We start from the raw sequence: 23,611 nt of genomic DNA, 5'->3' as shown, positions 1-23,611 counted from the left end.
CAGACAGACCATCTGGCATCAACCTAGGTCGGAAATGTCAATGGCAGAAACAGCCTGCAAAGTCCTCCTTACTAACATCTGGGGGTTAGTGTCAAAATTGGGAGAGTTATCTCACAGACTAGTCAAGCAACAGCCTACATAATCATACGCTCAGAGTTGCACCTGACAAACAATGTCCCAGATGGCACCATCACATTCCTAGATATGTCCTGTTCCACAGGCAGGGCAGATCCAGCAGAGGCAGTGGCTCAATGGGATACAGTCGAGAGAGTTACCCTAGAAGATGTCAACATTGACTCAACATACTATGAAGTCTATGGGCAAGGAATCCTCCTACGGATTATCACATACTGTCTCCCTCAGCTGATGAATCCGTACTCCTCCATGTTGAATAGCCCTTTGAGAAAGCACTGAGTGTGACAAGGGTGCAAATTCTACTCAGGGTAGGGTGATTTTAATGTCCATCACCAAGAGTGGCTGAGCAGCAGCACTACTGGTTGAGCTGGTTGGGTCCTAAAAGACATAGCTGCTAAACTGGACCTGCAGTAGGTGGTAAAGACACCAACAGGAGGGAAAATAATACCTGACCCCATCCTTACCATGTGGGCTGCAGTGGTCATGAAGGTAGCTCACCACCACCTTCCTAAGGGCAACCAGAGGGGAGCAATAAACGCTGGCCAGCTGACAATGTCCATGTCCCACGAGTGAATAAAAAAAGTTAACTATTTAAGTGAATGGCGCAATGTCCAGGGACATTCTGCTTAGTTTCACAAGAGTTTGGTTGGGGGAAACAATTCATAACTGCTTTTGCAGCTGAAAAAGCCACACTGCCAGTGTACTGGGTTTAGAGCAGTAAAAATACCTCAATGCCAGGAACCTACTGCCTTCTGCATTTAGCTTGTGCATTTCTTATGTGAGCAAGTAAACCCCGATAAACAGGCAGCTTTGAGATTTAGATGTGCAAACAAGTTGTTGACTGCAGCTTATATAAAACAGGCTGTGGAGGTATCGGTGTTGGACTTAGGTGGACAAACAAAAATCACACAGCACCAGGTTATAGTCCAACAGGTTTTTTTAGAAGTGCTAGCTTTCAGAGTGCTGCTCCTTCAGGTAACTAGTGGGGCAGGATCATAAGACACAGGATTTATCGCAAAAGATCAGTGTCATGCAATTGAAATGTTATATTGAACAAACCTAGATTGCTGTTAAGTCTTTTATCTTTTTGAATGGGTTGCATGTTTCGGTTCATTAAGATGTTCATCCCAGAACTACTTTAAGTCACATTCTCGAGATAACTTAAAGTTTTACAAAAAAAAAGTGACATCTCAGCTCATACTGTACCTTTAAATGTGTGAAGTCAGAGTCTGTCTGTATCCCAATCTTGAGCCAGACTGGTTCGATTTCCAAAGTAGGAACTTATAAAATGTTGTATGGATTGACTAGCCTGCAGACTGTGTGCTTTTTGAGCAAAAATTGAATGTATCTGCAAATGCAAATTCACCCCATAGACTTGTATGTGTGTGTGATTGGTAGAGTGTGTGCTTGAATGTGACTGAGTATAAGCCTGTATGAGGGTGTGTGTGTGTCTGAGACAGTGTGTTTGTATGAGAGAGGGTCTGCATGAGTGTGAGAGTATGTAAGTGTGCTTGTTTATGTGTGAGTGAGAGAGAGTGTATAGTGTCGTGGGTCACCTGTAGTGTGACGTGAACCCAAGGTTCCAGTTGAGGCAATCTCATGGGTACTGAACTTGGCTATCAGTCTCTGCTCAACATGCTGCGTTGTTGCATTTCCCAAAGTCCGCCTTGGAGGATGATCACCCAAAGGTCCAAGGCCGAATGTCCCTGACCGCTGAAGTGTTCTCCGACTGGGAGGGAACACTAGGAATGCAGGCAGTCAATCCATTTAACATTTTATAAATTCCTACTTTGGAATAGAACCATTGTGACTTAAGATTGGCTTACAGACAGACTCTAACCTCGCACCTTTAATACATGGTCCGAGCTGAGATGTCACCCATTTTTATAAAACCTTAAGTTATCTCGAGAATGTGACTTAAAAGAAGTTCTGGGGTTTACATATTAATGAATCGAAACCTACAACCCATTCTAAAAGATGAAAGACTTAACATAATGTAGGTTTGTTCAAGATATCATTTTAACTGCATGACACTGTGATCTTTTGCTATAAATTGTCTCTTATGATCCTGCCTCACTAGTTACCCGATAAAGAAGCAGCACTCTGAAAGTTAATACTTCCAAATAAATCTGTTGGACTATAACCTGGTGTTGTGTGATTTTTAACTTAATAAAACAGAACTGGATATCTGAAACAAAAACAAATTACTGGCAAAACTCAGCAGCTCTGGCAGCATCTGGGGAAGAAAGTATAGTTAATGTTTCAAGTACAGTGATTCATCAACAAGACATGTTGACTGCAGCTTTAACCCTGCATGTGATATTTAATTACCAGATCACCAGTTTCCTGGGCTTTCTGTAGCCTGTCAGTTCAACAAGACAGGAACTGAAGGAGGATGAATGGGTTGTGTATTTGAAAGGGTGGAGAACCTTTTAAATACACAACAATGACTGCTGTTGCTTTGCCCAAGTGAAAGGCTTTTGCTGAAATTTATCATGCAAATGTGCTTTCTTTGCTTTAGAGGTCATTTCCAAGACTGAGCTCATTTCTCTTTCTTTGCCTTTGATTTTGTTTTTGCCTTTGATGCATACTTTCCAGCTGTCAACCTCTGTGCAACAAAAAAGCTACTTGTGCAATTCTGTCCCAGACCTTGCTGCAGAGGAGGCAGTGCACTCAACAAAAAGTATATAGGCAAAAGACCAGCTTTCTGAGCACTACTGAGCAGCAGTGTCTTGGGTTCAAGCTTTTGTGGCATGTTGTTCCTGACATCTACAACTTCCTGGTGAAAGTTGTCCTTTTTAGTGGACCATGAGGTGGAGGCTTTGGCAGAGTAGTCATGGTCAGCATAACTCTGAGTCACTTTGTCTCCATTTATTCATGGGATCTGCTGATGTGAACTTCTGCAGACATCACTCTGCAAGACACAAGGTCATCTCCCAGGTGAGTGCCATGTTATTGCTGGCTTTGGAGTTGATGAAGCCAGCCAAATCAAAAGCACCCTCAATTTTGCTATGTTGGCTATATTCCCACTATGTCATAAATATTGCATGAGTCCAATCTAAGTGCTCTGAGATTAAACCAGCAGGATTTATCAATCAAAAGGGGTCCACCAAACTATGATTCTGCTGGAACGTAACCACTAGAAGATCACCTGTGCAAAGTGACCAGGAAACTGACATGATGCCTTAATTCTGTACAAATCAAGTCTCCCATAGGTCATCTTCAAATAAAGTCAGTGAATGGCTTCTTGGAGCTGAAGGCTACCTTTTACGAAAATGACTGATGACTTCTGTGAGGACATCATTGACATGTAGGAAAGGAACAACCAATGCCACAGAAATCAATGAAGAAGCCATTTGGATGCTGAAGATTTGATCCAGGTAGCTGAATAGTCTCCCCAACTCATAAAGTATTCTTCAGTCAATAATCCATTTATTTTGTTAACACCCAGTGTTTTGTCTTCTCTCTTTCTCGTTTCATTTTCCTCTAGACAGGGTGTTTGATAGGCAAGATGCTACAGAGGAGATGACTGACACTGGAGATCTTTAAGTAAAGCTTATGATGCATGAATTTTGGCAAATGTGAAAAATGAAGAAACATTTAATCATCCAAGTGATTTGCCTTGTAGAACTACAAAGTAGTTCATTTTCTGTTATGTTTGCTGCTGCCCCTGTGATTTCAGTAGAGCTCGATGTAAGCAGCTTCTTCCTAATTCCCAATTGTTTTGGTGCTCGTGACTGTATCCTTTGGGTTTTGGAACCTTTTGAGATCTCCATCAAAGACTATCCATCTGTGGTTGGACAAACTATTATCAGGACAAGAGTCAGCGTCTGCGGCTTTCATTGCTGAGGGTGGGTGGCATGTGAAGGGAATAAGCAAGAACGTCTTGTTTAATGAATATGGAATTCTTTACCGCAGAGGACTTGCTTAAGGCTGAGACTCTAAGGGAACCAAAGGTCATGGGAAAAAGACATGAAAATGGAGCTGAGGAGTTCAGTCATGATCTCATTGACTGGCGGAGCAAACTCCATGGGCTGAATGCCTTACTTTGCTCCTACATTTTATGGTTATAGTGTTATGGTATTCAGCAGAGAATGCACTTCCAGATGTCCCTTGTACAGCATCCCTCCTTTGACTTATCTGCACACCAACTCCCCAAAAGCCAGGCACTATGCTGCACTTCATGAAGGTGCTGATCAGCCTGGACAAGGTGTTCTTCTAATTGAATTAAACTGGTAGAACTACTGTGCAGGTCATCAGCAAAGTCCAGTGTGTAATCTGTTGCCTGATGTTCTTGATGTTCCATGCATGTGTCCAAATGGAGGTGGGTGTCATCTAGGACTTTGCGATATCTTGAAGTTCAAGGTAGAGAGTTGAATTCCTCCAATTTCTCTCACCCAGTGCACATTGCAAGATTCTGTCGCTGTTCCCAAAGACATTGTTTCTGTTGCTGATCCAAATACTGTCCTACCATTCCCAACAAATGTGCTTAGAATCTGTGACCAACTGAACAGAATTTGGAGAATCCTGCACCCTCCCAACTATTCTCCATTGCTGTCTCTGTACATAAAACCTGCTGCCCTTCATTGTTATAGCTTGACTACCTGTCTTGAAGTTCCACCAAGACGCAAGGTTTGTAATTGTGCTTTCCAAAATGTGCAACTTCTGACCAGATGAATCAGCTTTGTTGTCATCCTCTTTCACTTGTACCAACTTTTGTGTAGCATTTGCAGAGCCTATAGGAGGTGAAAGGGCTCAAAGTTGTCACTGTATGGATGTTATGTCAGTGAATTCCAGGTATTAGATGTCACACAGCACAGAACAAATAATTTGTTATTTGTTATCTGGGAACTCCGACATCTCTCTTTAGAACATAGAACAGTACAGCACAGTACAGGCCTTTTGGGCCTCTATGTTGTGTGACACTTTACCTACTCGAAGATCAGATTAACCTACATGCCCTTCATTGTACTATCTTGCATGTGCCTATCGAAGAGTCGCTAAAATGTCCCTAATGCATCGGACTCTACTACCACTGCTGGCAGTGCATTCCACGCACTCACCACTCGCTGTGTAAAGAATCTACCTCTGATATCTCCTTTAAACCTTCCTCCAATCCCCTTAAAATAATGCCCTCTCATTATAGACATTTCCGCCATAGGATAACGTCTCTGGCTATCCACTCTATCTACGCCTCTCATCATCTTGTACACTTCTCTCAAGTCACCTCTCATCCTTCTTCCTCCAATGAGAAAAAACCTGGCTCCCTCAACCTTTCTTCATAAGATATGCCCCCCAGTCCAGGCAGCATCCTGGTAAATCTCCTCTGCACCCTCTCGAAAAGTTCCACATTTTTCCTATGATGAGGCGAGCAGAACTGATCACGCTATTACAAATGTGGTCTAACCAGGGTTCTGTAGATCTGCAGCATAACCTTGTAGCTCTTAAATTCAACCCCCTGCTAAGGAAAGCCAATTCACCACACACCATCTTAACAACCCTATCAAGGACCCCAGGATCCCTCTGTTCTTCCACACTGCCAAGAATTCTGCCTTTTAACCCTGCATTCTGCATTCAAATTCAACCTTCCTAAGTAAATCATTCCACACTCTTCCATGTTGAACTCCATCTGCCACTTCTCAGCCCAGTTTTGCATCCTGTCAGTGTTCTGTTGCAACTTGCAACAGCCCTCCACGCTATCCACAACTCCACCAACCTTTGTGTCATTGGCACACTTACTAACCCACTCTTCCACTTCTCATCCTAATCATTTATAAAAATCACAAAGAGCAGAGGTCTCAGAACAGATACCTGTGGAACACCACTGGTCACCAAGCTCCAGGCTGAATACCATCCACCTACCACCACCCTCTGTCTTCTAAGGGCCAATCGATTCTGTATGCAAATAGTCAGATTTCCCTGTATCCAATGCCTCCTTACTTCATGAATGAGCCTACCATAGGGAACCTTATCAAATCTTATTGAACCGTATCCTTTTCCTAAGAATTTCATACTGGCACTCTGCTGATCTCTGGTGCATTGTCTTCAAAAGTCAGTAGCAGTGACGAGGGCCCATCTAGTTCTCTGCCTCACCCTGATTCTTGCCTCTAATTTCCTGAAAGAAATAAAAGGACAAGAGCAAAATAGAGTGACTTGAGAGGATGGTACACAACATTTTGTGGAGGATATCTGGTAGTTGGCAAGATGAAGGTGTTTTGGACTGGTATTAGGGATTTGAGGTGTTCCCTTGAGGAAGGATAAGGGAGTAGACAAGCCATGTTGGTTTGAGGAGTAGTGCATGACAAAGCTTGGCAGATCAGAATGAGAGGGATTGGTACTTGAGTATTGAATCTGACTCATCTTTTCTGTGCTGATGAGGTCACGGAATCTCTTGCAGCACTATGTCAAAGAGTGTACCACATTCCTGGTCAATTCACTTCCTTCTATACCACCTTATTTTCAGAGCCTAGTCTCATCTCCCATTTGCTGGGAACAATATTTTTCTTTGGGTCTGTGTAGCTATAGTATAATCTCCGAGGATGCCTCAGAGTGTGAGATTAACCTTACCATGTTAAGACACCATCAGCAGAGATGTCTTTCTCCTAAATGTTTGTAGATCATTCCGTCCGTTGTGAAGACCATTTTAAACACTGAGGTTTAACAATCTGGCATGAATCAGGATTATACCAAACTTTTTTTGGAAACCAATGAGCGAGATATCCTGGTAAAGAACCACCAAAATGTTTCCACAATTTTTTGGTTTCCTGACCTGACCAAACCACTGTGAGCAGGTTTAAAGGTTAAAATTTTAACATTGCATTTGCATGCCCTTCTTTAATATTGATATAACTTCAGGCTGAAAATACAACCCTTCGGTTACATAGCATGTAATATCTCCCACTATGTTATATCCTCTACTTTGCCCAGTATATATACTATTTTTGTAGTTCCTGAATAAGTTTACCATTCAGGCACAATTTGTTAATTGAGATCAGTGAAGACATTTACAGTGCGGCTGAGAACAATTCATTGTGATAAATTAATACAGTAATACCAATAGAATAGTCTTGCATAACTTGTGCTCCAACATTTCATTGTTTTTAACATCTTAAAAACTAGTTCATTCGACTTTCACTGTAATGTGCACATCCTCACTGAGGGAATACTGTGATAGCTTCAGTTTCTCAAGATCACTGTTGAAGATTTTTTTAATGCTTTATTGGAAATTAATGTTGGACAAAGTTTGGTATGTGGTATTGTCCAAGTGCACTGCTGCCAGCTGATACAACCCAGACCAGATGATATGTCGCTAGTTGCCAAGATACGTCATTATGATCAGGCTTGAATTTGAGGGCCTCTGTCACCAGAAAATTTTACATTCTTCATGGGTCAATGACGTTGTGGTTTTTTCGTTCTGTGCATTTCCTGTTAACACAGATCCTTAATAATCTGTTTCTAAACTTGCATTGCAATATGTTAAGAAGATGCAACTAGAATTATTTCTCTATTCTGTATAAGCCTACAGTACTTAGCCTATTAGTCTTGAGATCCTTTAAATATCTAACTATTTTTGTGTAGGCAATTTGTTTTTATTTGAACTTTGCCTTTTTCTAACCAAGCACACATACAATACAGTATTTCTTTTTGAGTTTACTGTCTGAGGGCTGTTCTGATGGTTAGAGCAAGAAGACCGTTCTCAAATACACCCCAGTGGAGTGGAGATTGAACCCTGTGATGTTGGCATGAATCTGATCTTCATCAATCATTCAGGCTCCTGAGCTGATCAGATTTCAAGGAATTCAGATTGTTATTTACACTTTTACATGAATATTATTGCTTGGATTTATGGGCAGTGATAATGTTAGAGAATCCAATTTCTTTCCATCACATGGTTGATCAGGAATCTATCTTACTCTTGCTGTCTGTCGTTGATGTATAGGAATTGTAACTTGATGCTGAGCTTATTAGTTTTTTTGTCACTTTATGAATGCACCTTCCTTCTCCATCAAGGCCTGGAATGTGACTTGAACCTGGAGCTGCTTGCTCAGAAGCAAAGACACAATCCACTGCACTATGAGACCTAATACAGTGCTTGATTAGCAGTATTTAAAAATTCAAACTTTGTCATTTAAAATATTATATTATATTACACAGAAATGATGGAGGAACTGAATACGTACTTGCATTAGTTTTCACAGTCGAAGATACCACAACATACCACAAAATCAAGAGAGTCAGGAGCAGAGGTGAGTCAAGTGGAGATGGCTTTGTGAAAGCTGACAAGTCAGAAGGCAAATAAATAAGCCGGACTGGATGGACTACACCCCAGAACTCTGAAAGAAGCAGCTGAGGAGATTGTAGAGGCATTAATGGTGATCTTTCAGGAATCATCAGAGTCAGGAAGGGTCCCAGAGGACTGGAAACTGGCAGTCAGAATGGCTTCATTAAGCAGAAGTCAGAGCTTGCAAATCTGTTAGAATTCTCTGTGAAGGTTTAGCTAAGCTGGTTTGCAATGCAGAGCAATGCCAAAAACATGCGTTCCATTCCCCCACTTGCTAAGGTTACTATGTGGCTTCTCCTCAACCTGTCTTCTTGCCTGAGGCATGGTGACTTTCAGGTTAAACCACCACTAGCTGTCTCTCCTATCAGACCACAAGACTACTCTTTTATAAGACAATGGCATCTTTAGCTTTACCACCTTCTGAGGCAGAGAGTTCCAAATTCTTTCAACCCTGTGAGAAAATAACGTTCTCCTTATCTGTTCTAAAAGGGCAATGCTTAATTTTAAAACTTTGCCCCCCCAGTTCTAGACTTCCCACAAGAGGAAAACTATTTCCATCTTTTCAAAACCATTCAGGAACTTGTATGCTTCTATCAAGTGATCCCTTGCTCTCTTAAACCTCAGTGAAAACTAACCCAACCTGCTCAAATTATTCTCAAAAGACAACTCATTCAGTCCAAGTATCAATCTAGTAAACCTCCTCTGAACTGCTTCCAATGCACTTACATCCTTCCTTTAATAAGGAGACCAAAACTGCAGACAGTATTAGAGATATTATCTTGCCAATGCCCTGTATAGTCGAAGCATAACATCCTTATTTTTTATGTTCAATTCAATTCCTCTCCAAGTAAAGGATTTATGTGCTGTACCTGCAAATGAGCCTTTATGGCTTACATACTGGAATATCTAAATCCCTTGGAACCTCTAAATTCTGCAGTCATTTTCCCACTGAGTAATGCAATGCTCTTTCATTCTTCCTGCCAAGCAACAACTACATATTTTCTCAATTTATATTCCATCTGCCAAATCTTTGCCCATTCGTGCAACCTATGTCATGTCTTCTTCACAACATATTTTACCATTCTAGATATCGTCTGCAAATTTAGTTACCGCACCTTCTCTCCCTATGTCTAAGTCATTGATGTAAATTATAAAAAGTTGGGGTTCAGCATGGACCCCTGTAGATCTCCACATATCAAATCCTGCCAGACATGTAAATACCCATTTATGCATATTCTCTGTTTTCTACCAGTCAGCCAATCTTCTATCCATGCTAATGTGTTGTTCCACAGTACAAGTTTTTATTTACTGCAATAACCTTTTGATGTGGAACCTTATCAAAGGTCTTCTGGATATCTAAGTACTGTCCATCTACAGGTGCCCTTTTGCCTATAGTACATTCCTGCAAAGAAGTCCAAGTAAATTGGTTTAACATGACTTCCATTTGAAACCATGCTGACTCTTCCTGATTGTCTTGAACTTTTCTAAGTGTACAGCCATAGTTTCTTAATGATTGATTCAATCACTGTCGCCACGGCAAATCTCAAGCTACATGACCCATAGTTTCCTGCTTTTGCCTCTTTCCCTTCTTGATTAGGGGGATTTGCCATTTTCTAGTTTGAAGGGACATTTCCTGAATCGAAACGGTTTTGAAAAATTATCATTAATGTATCTAGTAACTCACTCGTCACCTATTTTTAAGATCCTAGGATGAATATCATCTGAACCAAGCAACTTGTTAGCCTGCAGCTTTAGATTTGCTCAATATTGCTTGTCTGGTGGTTGTAACCTCACTAAGTTCTTCACTCCCTTCAGCTATTGCTGATTATTTTTTGTATACTCTATAGTAGAAACAGAAACAAACTATTTGGTCATTTACCCTGTCATTTCATTATTTTCTATTACTATTATCAGAAATTGCAGCAGGACCTTGTTCAGCTGGGGAAGTGGGCCAAGAAATGTTAAATGGAGTTTAATTTAGATAACTGAGAGTTTTGCGTTTTGAAAAGTCAAATTAAGGTAGTTTCATGGTGAGTGGTAGCGCCTTAAGGAGTCATAGGTAGACAGGGCAGTGAAGAAAGCTTTTGGCACACTGGCCTTTATCAGTCAGGGCATTGAGTATAGAAGTTGGGAAGTTATGTTGCAGTTTTACACGACATTGGTGAGGCTGCATTTGGAGTATTGTGCTCAGTTTTGGTCACCTTGTTATAAGAAGGATGTTATTAAACTGGAAAGAGTGCAGAAAAATTTACAAAGGTGTTGCCTGGACTCAATTGTCTGAGTTAAATGGTAAGATTGGACAAGCTAGGACTTCTTTCTTTAGAGCATAGGAAACTGAGGGGGGACCTTATAAAGATGCATAACATCATGAGAGGCATAGATAGGATGAGTGCACTCAGTCTTTTTCCCAGGGGAATTGAGGACTAGAGGGGAAAGAATAAAAGGGAACCTGAGGCGGAACTTTTTAAGACCGAGGGCGGTACGTATATGGAATGAGCTGCCAGCGGAAGTGGTTGAGCTGGATACATTAACAACATTTAAAAGGCATTTGGACAAATACATGAATAGGAAAGGTTTAGAAGGATATGGGCCAAATGCAGGGAAATGGGGTTAGCATGGATGGAAAGTTTGGTTGACATGGACTAATTTGGGCCTGTCTCCATGCTGTAGGCCTCTATGACTCTACTGACTCGCCATTCTCACTGTTTAGAGGACCAACGCTTAATTTACTTTATTTGTTTCCTTTTAAAATGCCTCGAGGAACTCTTGCTACTGTTTTTACATTCCTAAATAGCTTCCTTGCATGCTCTCTGATTTCACCTATAGCTCTTTATATTCTGACCAACATCTGACCTATTCTTCTTTGGGCACTTATATACTTTTTCCTTAAGCTTGTGTTTTCCCTAACTTACTTAGCTAACAATCAGATGATAGGTCCCCTTCTAGAATATTTCTTATTAATAGGAAAGTAAACCTTCTGAGTATTCTGAAATACTCCCTTAAATGTTTGCCACTGTTTCTCCATGAGCCATGTGAATGGAGTCCATGGGTGGAAGGTTGGCTTCCGTGATGGTCTGAACTGTGCACACAACCTTCTGTAATTTCTTATGTTCCTGGACAGAGTAGTTGCCATTACCAGTATGTTTGACAGTATGTTTCATTGGTGCATCTGTAAAAGTTGGTGAGAGTCCTTATAGACCTGCCAAATTTCCTGAGCTGCCTGAGGAAGAAGAGGCGTTGTTCTGCCACCTTGACCATTACATCTACATGGCAAGTTCAGGACAATTGTTGATTATTGTTACACCTAGGAACTTGACGTTTTCCACCCGCTCAGCCTCAGCTCTGTTGATGTAGATGGGGGCATGTTCTCCTTTTTTTCTGAAGTCAATGATCAATTCTTCAATTTTGCCCGATATTGAGAGAGAGGTGGTTCTTGTTGCGCTACATCACCAAGCCCTCTACCTTCTTTCTGCATTCTGACTCATTGTTGTTAGATATCAATTCTACCACGGTGGTGCCGTCAGCAAACTTGTAGATGGCGGTTTGTTCGGGATTTGGCAACGCAGTTGTGGGAGTACACTAGGATGCTGAGGACACAACCTTGGAGGCGCTCCAGTATTCAGTGTTATCGTCTGTTGGTCAGAAAGCTGAGAATCCAGTTTTGCAGGTTGGAGCTGAGACCAAGGTCAGTGATGGGAAGGTTATTGTTAAGCTGGAGAGGGTTCAAAAGAGATTTACCAGGATCTGGCCTTAGAGGTTTATAAAATAAAGAAGGGGATAGATAATGTGAATGGCAGATTATTTTCCGTCATTTGCAGTGGTACCCAGGGACTCCCAGTTGCTGCAGCCTTTAAGTTCAAATGAATTATTTAATTAATTGTTATTTATTTGCATTGTATTTTTATTTTTGTTAACCATGATTTTGTATGCTATATCGAAACTTAAAAATAGATAATACATTAGTAAACGAAATTCAATTCTAACGCGAATACACAGACATTTCTGTAGCTGCAAACGAGACTCCAGGATAGTATATTGTCTCCTTGGTAATAGGGTCAAATGGTCTCAGAATGGCTATAGTACATTCTGGAGGGGAAAAGTGAACAGCCAATGGTCATAGCACACATTAGTAGAAATGAAACAAAAAGAGCGAGGACCTAAAAGAGCATAGGGAGTTACGAATTAAGTTGAAATCTAAGACCTCAAAGGTAGTGACTTCAGGATTACTACCAGTGCCACATGCTAATCTGTAGAAATAGCAGGATACATTGGATGAAAACGTGGCTGAACAGATGGTTTCAGATTCCTGGAATGTTGGGATCCATTCTGGGTGTGATGGCGCCAGTAAAAACTGGATGAGTTACACCTGGACAAGAACAGGACCGATGTCAAGACTGATGACAGAATAAGTAATGTTAAAAAGATAAATATTAAGGCTTTATAGCTTAATGTGCAGAGCATTTGCAATAAAGTGGGTGAAGTAATCACGCGGAAAATGAAAACAGATGTGTAGTCCGGATTGTGGAGACTTGGCTTCAGGATAACTAGGGATGGGAACTGAATGCTCTGAATTCTACATTCAGGAAAGGCAGACGTAAAGAAAGTCAGTAGAGTTGCATTGGTGGTTAAAGAGGAAGGATATTATCTCTGACGACATGGAATCTGTATGGGTAGAGCTGAGAAGCGCCAAGCATTAGTGAGGATTGTACATAAACTCTCAAACCTATGGGTGATGTTGGGAATGGCATTAAACATTAAAGATGTGCAATAAAGGAACATTTGTATTTATGTATTGATATCTATCTCCATATAGATTGGGCAAATCAAATTAGTAACAGTTGTTGAGGAGGAATTCCTGGTGTGTATATGGGATGGTTTTCTGCACCAATATGTTAAAGAATCAATCTAAACAGGCCATCTAAACTGGGTATTGTTATTAGAGACAAATTATTGGCTGTCCAGTTGTGTGAGGCACCTTGGGTGTGAGTGACCATAATATGATTGAATTCTTGCCTTGATAATGAATTCTTGTCTTGCACAGAAGTAGAACAGAAAGGTGGCTAAACCATGGCTTAAAAGGGAAGTTAGAGGTAGGATTAGAGGCTTACAAATACGTCCAAAGAAACAACAGAGCAGAGGAGTAGGAGCAGTTTAAAATTCAGCAAAGGCGGACAGAGGGATGTATTTAAGAAGGGGAAAATAGAGTATGAGAGTAAGCTTGCAGAGAACATAAAAAACTGAGTGTACAAGTGTCTACAGATTGGTGAAGACAAATGTAGATCCCTTAAGGTCAGAAACAGGGTAATTTATAATAGGGAACGAAGAAATGGTTGACCAACTATAAATGAATACTTTGATTCTGTGTTCACAAAAGATGACACAAATAACATACCAGAAATGTTGAGGAACATAGATTTAGTGAGAAAGAGGAACCAAAGGAAATTTGTATTAGCAGAGAAATGGTGTTGGAAAAATTGATCAGATTGAAGTTGATAAATCACAGAGACTGATAATCTCCATCCTGATACTTAAGTGGCCTTAGAAATAGTGGTGATTAGATTAGATTAGATTACTTACAGTGTGGAAACAGGCCCTTCGGCCCAACAAGTCCACACCGCCCCGCCGAAGCGCAACCCACCCATACCCCTACATTTATCCCTTACCTAACACTACAGGCAATTTAGCATGGCCAATTCACCTTACCTGCACATCTTTGGATTGTGGGAGGAAACTGGAGCACCCGGAGGAAACCCACGAGACACTGGGAGAATGTGCAAACTCCACACAGTCAGTCACCTGAGACGGGAATTGAACCTGGGTCTCTGGCGCTGTGAGGCAGCAGTGCTAACCACTGTACCACCGTGCCGCCCACAATCTTCCAAGATTCTATAGAGTCTGGATCAGTTCTTATAGATTGGAATGAAGTAATGTAAGAAGGGAGGCATGGAGAAAACCGGGAATTATAGACTTGTCAACCTGCCAACAGTTGTGGAGAAAATATTAGAATCCATTATAAAATAAGTAACAACTGAGCATTTAGGAAACAATGGTAGGATTAGACAAAGTCTGCATGGATTTACAAAAGGGAAATCAAGTTCTCTGAAATTCTTCAAGACTGTAACTAGTAAAGTTGATGAGGGGGAGCCAATGGATGTGATTTATTTTGATTTTTAGATGGCTTTTAACAAAGTCCCACATAAGAGATCAATGTGTAAAGTTATAGTACATGGGATTGAAAACATTGCATTGATATGAATAGAACACTAGTTGGCAGACAGGAAATAAAGAACAGGAATAAATGGGTCTATTTTTCTAAATGGCAGGCAGTGACTAGTGGAGAACCTCCAGGGACCAGTGCTAGGGCTCTAGCTATTCACAACATACATTAATGATTTGGATGAGGGAACTAAATGTAATATTTCCAGATTTGCAGATAAAGCAAGGTTGGATGGGAGTGTGAGCTGTGAGGAGGATGTAGGGATGCTTCTGTATGATTTTGAGCAAGCGGAGTAAGTGGGTTAAATGCAGCATAATGTGGATAAATGTGAGGTTATCCACTTTGGTAGCATAACAGGAAGGCAGATTATTATATGAATTGAGAAAGGGTGTGCAATCAGACCTGGATGTTGTTATACACCAATTGCTGAAAGAAAGCATGCATTTGCAGCATGTGACAAAGGAGTCAATAAGGAGAGGAATCAAGTACAGAAGCAGGGATTCCTGGCTGCAATAATACATGACCACACCTGCAATCTCATTTGGTTTTGGTCACCTTCTCTGAAGAAGGATTTTCTTGCTGTAGAGGAAGTGGAGTGAAGATTTCTGGGATGGCAAGACTGATGTACGAGGAGAGATTGAATCAGTTGACAGTACATTGTTGGAGTTCAGAAGAATGAGAGTGGATCTCAAAGAAACCTATAAAATTCTAACAGGAATAGACAGGGTCTGTGTAGAAAAGATGTCCCTGATGGTGAGTGAGTTCATGGCCAGGCTTCACAATCTAAGAATAGAACATAAACCACTTAGGACTGAGACGAGAAAATTCTTTACCCAGAAAGTGGAAACCTATGCATTTACTACCACAGAAAGCAGTTGAGACCAAAACATTGTCCAAGTTCAAGAAGAACTTGAATATAGCATGTGGGGCTAAAGGGATCAATGGAAAAAGGTGGGGGAGGGGGAACACATGGGAGAAACAGGAACAACCTATTGAGTTGGATGATCAGCTACGAGCATAATGAACGGCAGAACAGGCTTAAATGGCCTATGCCGCCGCCTTTTTTCTGTGTTTCTAAATGTCATTAATTTTTTATGTAGCAGAGCAAGAGCCGATTCTAACTGCTACTGGTGGGCAGGGCTTGTTCATCATCCCTTTAATTAGAAACAGATGTGATTTAATGGAGTATTTTAAAAATTCTTTTTATCCAAAGATATTTAAACACCTCTGAACATTTTTTTTAACCACTACAAAATCACTTGTGTGTCTAGTTAAACAAAAACTCGACAAGCAGTGCCCATTAAGGGCAGTGCAACAACAACTGAAATGAGGAAAGACTGGGGGAGAGAGAGGTTTCAATTAAAATGGAGTTCAGAGATGTTACTAGAAGGATTGGGAGGCTGAAGCATTAAACAGCTGGAGCTTTATTATGCTCACTCTACAGGCAGCATGGTAAAACTAAACCATTTCCCGCCCAAAATGGCTGATGAGATCATAATTACAATACATGGTTGGACTTTGCAAGTGATGGTCCAACAGACTTACACAAGTACACAGTGGGGGAAGCAGTTTACTTTTCAAAACAAAAATTAGTACCAATCACTTGTAATGAATATAGCTCAATCTTTTGATGGCCATCTCAGGGCCCTCTTCTCACCTACTCCTTTCGATGTTGCAAACTGCCTGTCCCAGGTGCTCACCTTGCCTGCTCTTCTGTGTACCATATTTCCTTCTGAAGCAATCCATTATGTTTATTTGTACAGTTCCTTGAAGTCTTTGTAACTAAGCAGATGGTCTTTCCTTTTGAAAAAAGCAGTGTAGCAGAACATTAAAGATGGTTTGGAAATTGCAAGATTTAGAATTTCCCATGTGCACAATTTTTATAAATATTTCACTTTTAGCCAATGTGCAAGGCTCATCAATTGGACTTCCTGTGACTTTTAAACATTTAAACTTCTGTTGAGAATATGTCAGAATACCCAAATTTAAAATCTTAAACAATTTAGACTGTGCTTTAATGGTTTGGGGATTTTGCAGATACCAAAAGAAACTTTCCTGCAAATGAATAAATTGTCATTTGAGATTAAACACATTTCCATTCTACAATGCCTTTGGACTAATACAATTTCCAGACAGCCTAGACAGAAATAAAGTACAGGCATAAAATATAGTTTCTTTAAATAATGTAGTTGCAAGATTGGGTTTCATAGCACCACCCATATTAGCAGTCTAAAAGCTTCAATGGCCTAAAATGGCACTGGCTAACCATCCAGCATAAACCACATACTGTTGATATTTTTAATTAAGCTGTTCAGAGGTATTAGGATACACCTCTGGAGAAGGTGAGACTTGAATCTGGACCTTCTGGCTCAAAGGTAGGGACACCACCACTGTACCACAAGAGTCATTGTAGAGTGTATTCCAGCTGACATTCCCAGGCAGTCTCCCATCCAAGTACTGACCAGGCCTGTTTAGTTGCTGAGCTCATTGGGTATTTTTAGGCTAGAGTGGCTTTAGGCAACTCATGTGCTGTATCTTTGGAACTGCAAATGACCAAATTGAGTGAAGGCTATTGAGAAAAGATGCTGTGTGAAGAGTGAGGGGAATGCCTCACTGCAGGTGGCTTTTAGACATCACAACTTTTCATTGAGCGTATCTCCCTACTGCCACCAGATCCATGGACAATGCATGAAATGTCTCTGGCAAATTAGTCTGATTTGAGCTATAATGGTCACAGTGACATTGAGCGTTTCTTTATTTTTTTTTAATTGCAGCAATGTTTCCAACATAGCTTGGTGTAATCTCTGCCGATGCGTCTGGATTGTGACAGCTGGCATCTAAACTGGCACAGCCGAATACATTGTGTTTTTTTTAATCCCTGAGGGGAGAAACAGGTGAAAGGGCAAATTATTTTACCAGGATAGCAGAAATCTCAATGGTCTGTGATGGCATTGACTGAACATATACTACCCTAGTATATATGGTTCGTGACCATCCATGACTTGACTACACTGTTATAAGTAAGAACCATGGAGCTACCAAGAATGTTAGGGTGGAGACCATCAATGTGCTGAATATTTGTGCTATTCAAATTTGTTGTGGTCTGCTTTGTCCTTCATAACTGAACTCTTATGTTCATGCCATGTGAATGCCATGAGAAATCTGGACACTAGCTCCAGAAGGAGGCATCTCAAACCGTTTTGCCGTGCAGTGACCAGGTGCACCTACTCTGAATTCCTATTCCTTGAGAAGAACAATCACATTGTCCCTTTGACCAACATCACAAAATAAAGCGATCAATGAAAATCTTTTTATTATCGCCTTTATCCAACAGCACATCCAATTTCTAACAAGAAAGAAATTGATTACCCTGGAATGGGACTATTTGGCCCCGCCGTTTTGGCTCTAAATTGTTTTAGCGCTCATTACCTTGGTGCTGAGCCAATACATATAGATAACCATAGTGTGAAAATTTTGGTTTGTCTCTCTTGCTTAGAATGTTTTCAGCAATTTCTGGTATGGGCTCTACAAGAAAATAGAAAGCAAATTGTATTACAGCTTTCCAATGTGAAGACAGAAGGGCTTAAGTATCATCAAGGCAGTAGATGACTATTAACAATTGTTAAATGAGAAAATGATTACAAAACAAGATTTGAATCTAAAGCGGGTCATTACAGCTTTGACTATCAACTCTTGCTAGTTGAGAAAATTACATCGGGTCATTAGTCATCCTCTCTTCTTTAACCAAACAAGACTTTTTTAAAATTCTGAATTGGCGTCAAAACAGCTCAGCGCCAAAGTAATGAGCACCAAAACAGTTTAGAGCCAAAATGGTGGGCCAAATGATCGGTGCCAAAAGGGCGGCGCCAAAACATACCCGACCCTGATTACCCTAGTGCAATCTTTTGGGTATATGTGCATATCCTGGTGCTCCTATATAGTGTTGTCCACTGCCTGTGGCATGGCAGCTGACTTTCATTGATGCAGACTACAGATTACCTTACAGTATGATGCCAAGCTTTGAGATCCTGGCTTCAATTTGCGCCACTTTGTCATGGATGGCAGTAGGTGATGGATTAGTGGTATTATTGCTAGACTATTAATCCAAAAGGATAGCCCAAAACATTAACTCTGATTTCTCTCCACAGATCCTGCCAGACTTTGAGTTTTTCCAGCAATTTCATGTGTTTGTTTATGTTCGTGCATGACTAATCTATATAGCAGAATTTATATATTTCTGCTCTGGGTTTCAAACAAATAAAGTCAAGTTTTCATGGATTATCTGCTTTAATAATCTGAAGTTCCATGCTGTTAATAGGATATAAATAAGCTTCTCTTAATATTTTTGCTTCAAAGGCCTTCTGTTACAATATTTCTGTATTATTCCACATGCAGGAAATGTTACAGTTCGGACTGATGCAGGTTCTGTTACAGTCGGTAAGAAACTATTCCATTTTGTTTGTATTAATTCCAATTTATATATGGGAATAATTCCATCATAACTCTAATTATAGTTTAGCTGCAAGTATCAGTTCTGAGACCGTGTGGGTATGTACTTTGCAAACAAAAAGACAAGGCTCCATTTAGCGACCCCTAATAACACTTTCTACTGAAAGTAGAATAATAGATCTAATCTCAAATGACTAAGAAACAATTGGCAGAATTTTCTAGGCCTGCCTGAAGCTTTTAAAAGAGTAGGTGCGGATCTTAATTGGCAGAAGGCAAACATTTACTTTCCCGATGGTGAAGTTTTGCTATTAAGTTCTTAGAGGATTGGTTAGAGTTCCTGAATTCATTTGCATTCATTAGTATATTATCAATACTCATGAAACACCCCCCAGCTGGTGGAATTACATTGTTGGGCCAAAAACAGGAAACATATGTGTTCACAAATCTGACATGGGGTTTATACTTCTTCCAAGCTCTGGTGAGTGCAGGTATTTAGAAATACTTGGATTTTTCATATTCAAGGTGTGTCTTTTCACAAACTTTTAGTTTTAGGGTTGAAGCCAATCCATATTGATCAGTTCATGACAAACCTGCCCCAGCAAGGCAACCACACTGACTAAAGCCATCAAACTTAACTGGGGAAGCTAAGTGAGTTGAACTCCACAGGAGTTTAAACTCAAAAAACAATATTTTGTGGACATAGATGTGTCATCGTCCCATGTGAGCCTTTGGTGAAAAACTGTCAGATGGCTGCATTATCCTAGTTGTGATGCAAGATGAACAATCTGATAGTATTTGGGCTGCTGAATAGTACAGCTCCTTCTGTGTTTTGAATCTAGATCCTGGCAGATGTATAAGAGGAGAAAGTGAAGACTGCAGATGCTGGAGATTAGAGCTTAAAAATGTGTTGCTGGAAAAGTGCAGCAGGTCAGGCAGCATCAAAGGAACAGGAGAATCGACGTTTCGGGCATAAGCCCTTCAGGAATGAGGAAGGGGTGCCAAGCAGGCTAAGATAGCTTGGCACACCCTCCTCATTCCTGAAGAAGGGCTTATGCCCGAAACGTCGATTCTCCTGTTCCTAAGATGTATAAGAGGCCATACCACTGCGATGTCAGTAGTGCTATATTGGTAGCTGCACTGAAATGGCAGAAATTTATTGCGCATTGATTGAGAAAGGAGATTCCTGACACCGAATCTCCTTAATGACAGCCATCTGTTGTGACAACCTTACAGTGCCAGCACTCAAAGGAACATTGAGCATTGAATATCCTGGTTGAATTCAGCAGGTCATTCAACCTCTTAGAACTATAGAAAAGTAACAGTGCAGGAAGATGTCATACAGCTCCTCATGTCTGTGCTTGCTGAATAACATAGCTACCCATTCTAATACCACATACCAGCACCATGTCTGTAGTCTTGTAGGCTGCAGTGCTTCAGATGCAAATCCAGGTTCCTTCTAAATGAGTTTCCACCTCAACCAAACTGGGGAGCAAATTACAGATTTCTACCATCTTCTGGATGAGAAAGCTTTTCCTCATGTCCTCTCCAATCGGGTCATGTTAGTTCTGTGCCCTCTGGTAATTGACCTTTTCATGTGGGGAAACAGGTCTCCCCTGTTCATTCTATCCAAGCCCTTCAGTATTTTATAGCTTGATTATGTCACCCCCTTCACCTCTTATAAGGAAAACAGCTCTAGCCTATCCAATCTTTCCTCATACCTGTAATTTTAAATCCCTAGTAATATTGTTGTAGATCTTCACAGTACTGTCTCCAGAAAAATTATGTTCTTCTTGAAACGGAATAACCTCAACTCCAGCTGTGGCCTGACAAGTGTCTTATAGTTCCAGCATTTTCATTCCTGATCTTTTATTCAGTACTTCACCTAATGAAGGAAAGTATCCCATATAGTTTCTAACCACATTATTTACTTGTCCTACCACCTTCAGGGACTTGTAAACGTGCACTCCAATGTCTATCACTTCCTCTACCCCTCTTAATACCTTCCTTTATTGTATATTCCCTTCCATTGCTTTGCTTGCCTTTTCCCAAATAAATCTGTACTTCTCCACGTTAAGCTCCATTTGATGCTTTTCCACAAACTTGACCCAATCATTAATTTCTTCACAGTTGACAGCCAACCTTTTCATTATCAACTCTTCAGCCAATTTTGTGTCATTAGCAAAGTTTCCAATCACACTCCTCTCACTTGCCCCTTGTGACACTGGAGCCAGATTCTCTTGAGCCTCCCACAGGCTTTGGCCTTTGTAGCCGTCTCTGTCCAGGCTGTCTTCATCAATGGGCAGCTTCTAGTCACCATCCATGAATAAAAGAACTTCCTTTCTCTCTGACTGCCTTTACAAGAACCTCTGGGGAGGCATCCATAAAGCAAGGCTTTTGACTGGTCTCTGACATCTCCAGGGGTGGTTGAGGGTGGTTGATTTATTGAAATGTTATCCAGCAGTGTTATATAGCTGGGCAGCCACACATGCCAATCAGTGTGCCAGTGATTTTAAATATGGTGCCAGATGTTGGAACCCTGAAGGTCCTGACAGGCTTCAGACCTTCTTATCCATAAAATTTGACATTTTATGCATGTGTGAGAAAAATGTAATTGTGTGGGGCACACAACCAACCATAGCAAAAGCCCCTTCTTAGATGATTTTTGAAACTGCGCCTGCCTTGCTGAGGTTTCCCTAAGCCTGCACTAACAACAAGGGTATTCTTACTGTCCAAAAGTCATTTTCACTATCAATTTTTTAAAGCCTGTATAGTGTGTCTTCAGATAAATGATAATCTCTGCTCTTTTATTTTCCTTTCAAACAAAGCATTTATTGCTCTTATGTTTAAATACTCGGACATGTGCAATGCCCAACCATTTATATTATTTGTCATTTGCTTGTAGTCTAGAAATTCAAGGAGTGCTTTTATCTAGCCACCCTATAATTAGCAATATTTACTTGCCAAAGTCAAAATTAAGCATTTTGTTTAATTTATTAGTGTGTCTGGAAAAAAGGGGAAGTTATGCAAAGTTGATCATGACACACTTTTTGGCTTAGTACTTTTAGTTAAAAAGATCAAAGAAGAAAGTTATATTCTTTCATTCACAAATCTGTGAATGGACTATAGTGGTTCAAGAAGGTAGCTCACCCCCACTTCCAGTGCAGTTAGGGATGGGCAATAAATGTTGACTCAGCCTGTGAAGTCTGTATTCCCTGAATAAGTTTTTTAAAGTTTCATTGGAAAAATAATTTTGCATTGGATGAAGTTAGTGTAAAATGTACCATTTGGTTTCCTGAAAAGATTGTTGGAAGTTTTTAAAATTATACTTCTGTTCTGATCATGGTTAATTTTCTTTTCCAGTTATCAAAGACAAAATAACTTGTATATTAGCTGATAAAAGTAACTTTGCTGGTATTAATACATCACGTCTTTTGGTCCTTTTGGTTTAATATCAGTCATTGGATCATGACGCAATTTGCAGATTTATTATCTTAAATTTTGACTAGCCTTTTTTGTTAAGAATGTGAACTCTTGTAATTTAGAGAAGCAAGTTACTGAGGCAAAATTGGTAGCAGCGTGACATACTGGCCAGACTAAGACAGAATACCTTTTTGTCATTATTAACTGAGGATGAGCTATTATAAATCTTGGCTTTAGTTTTGTGAAATTGAGTGATTCCAGCTGCTCTCCTTCTGGCATGAGTAGTATAACAGGAATTAACATTTTTGCTACTACATATGTCTGAGCATAAGGAGATTAGACTTTTTTTGTTAAGTTACGATCAGCTGTATTCAGTAGATAGAGTCATAGAGATGTACAGCACTGAAACAGACCCTTCAGTCCAACTCATCTATGCCAACCAGGTATCTCAAACCAATCTACTCCCACCTGGCAGCACCTGGCCCGTATCCCTCCAAACCCTTCATATTCACATACCCATCCAGATGCCTTTTAAATGCTTTAATTGTACCAGCCTCCACCACTTACTCTGGCAGCTGATTCCACACACGTACCACCCTCTGAGTGAAACGGTTGTCTCTTAGGTCTCTTTTATATCTTTCCCCTCTCACCCTAAACCTATGCCCTCTAGTTCTGCACTCCCCACCCCAGGCTCAAATCCTCCAACCCTGGCAACATCCTTGTAAACCTTTTCTGAACCCTTTCAAGTTTCACAACATCTTACCGATAGGAAGGAGACCAGAATTGCATGCAATATTCCAACAGTGGCTAACCAATGTCCTGTACAGCCACAACATGACCTCCCAAATCCTGTATTCATTACTCTCACCAATAAAAGAAAGCATACCAAATGCCTTCTTCACTATCCTATCTACCTGCGACTCCACTTTCAAGGAGCTATGAACCTGCACTCCAAGGTCTCTTTGTTCAGCAACACTCCCTAGGACCTTACCATTAAGTGTATAAGTCCTGCTAAGATTTGCTTTCCCAAAATGCAGCACCTTGCATTTATCTGAATTAAACTCCATCTGCCACTTCTCAGCCCATTAGCCCATCTGATCAAGATCCTG

At 40.5% G+C, this 23,611-nt stretch overlaps 1 protein-coding gene across 3 annotated transcripts in view; it reads left to right on the top strand.

The window, feature by feature from the left end:
* The window catches only part of fam185a (family with sequence similarity 185 member A), a 93,027-nt gene that overhangs the window by 33,375 nt on the left and 36,041 nt on the right, over positions 1–23,611 (top strand). For all 3 annotated transcript variants that reach the window (XM_043713826.2, XM_043713830.2, XM_087999508.1), the window contains exon 5: positions 19,029–19,070. In XM_043713826.2, the coding sequence (XP_043569761.1) occupies positions 19,029–19,070 (42 nt within the window). The remainder of the gene's footprint in view (positions 1–19,028; positions 19,071–23,611) is intronic.

The sequence above is a fragment of the Chiloscyllium plagiosum genome, unplaced genomic scaffold (genome assembly GCF_037043375.1).
Source record: "Chiloscyllium plagiosum isolate Xiang-an unplaced genomic scaffold, Cpla_swu_hap1 HiC_scaffold_23, whole genome shotgun sequence".
NCBI lineage: Eukaryota > Metazoa > Chordata > Chondrichthyes > Orectolobiformes > Hemiscylliidae > Chiloscyllium > Chiloscyllium plagiosum.
Note: the sequence above shows the minus strand (reverse complement) of the source record. Positions and strands in the feature narration are given on the sequence as shown.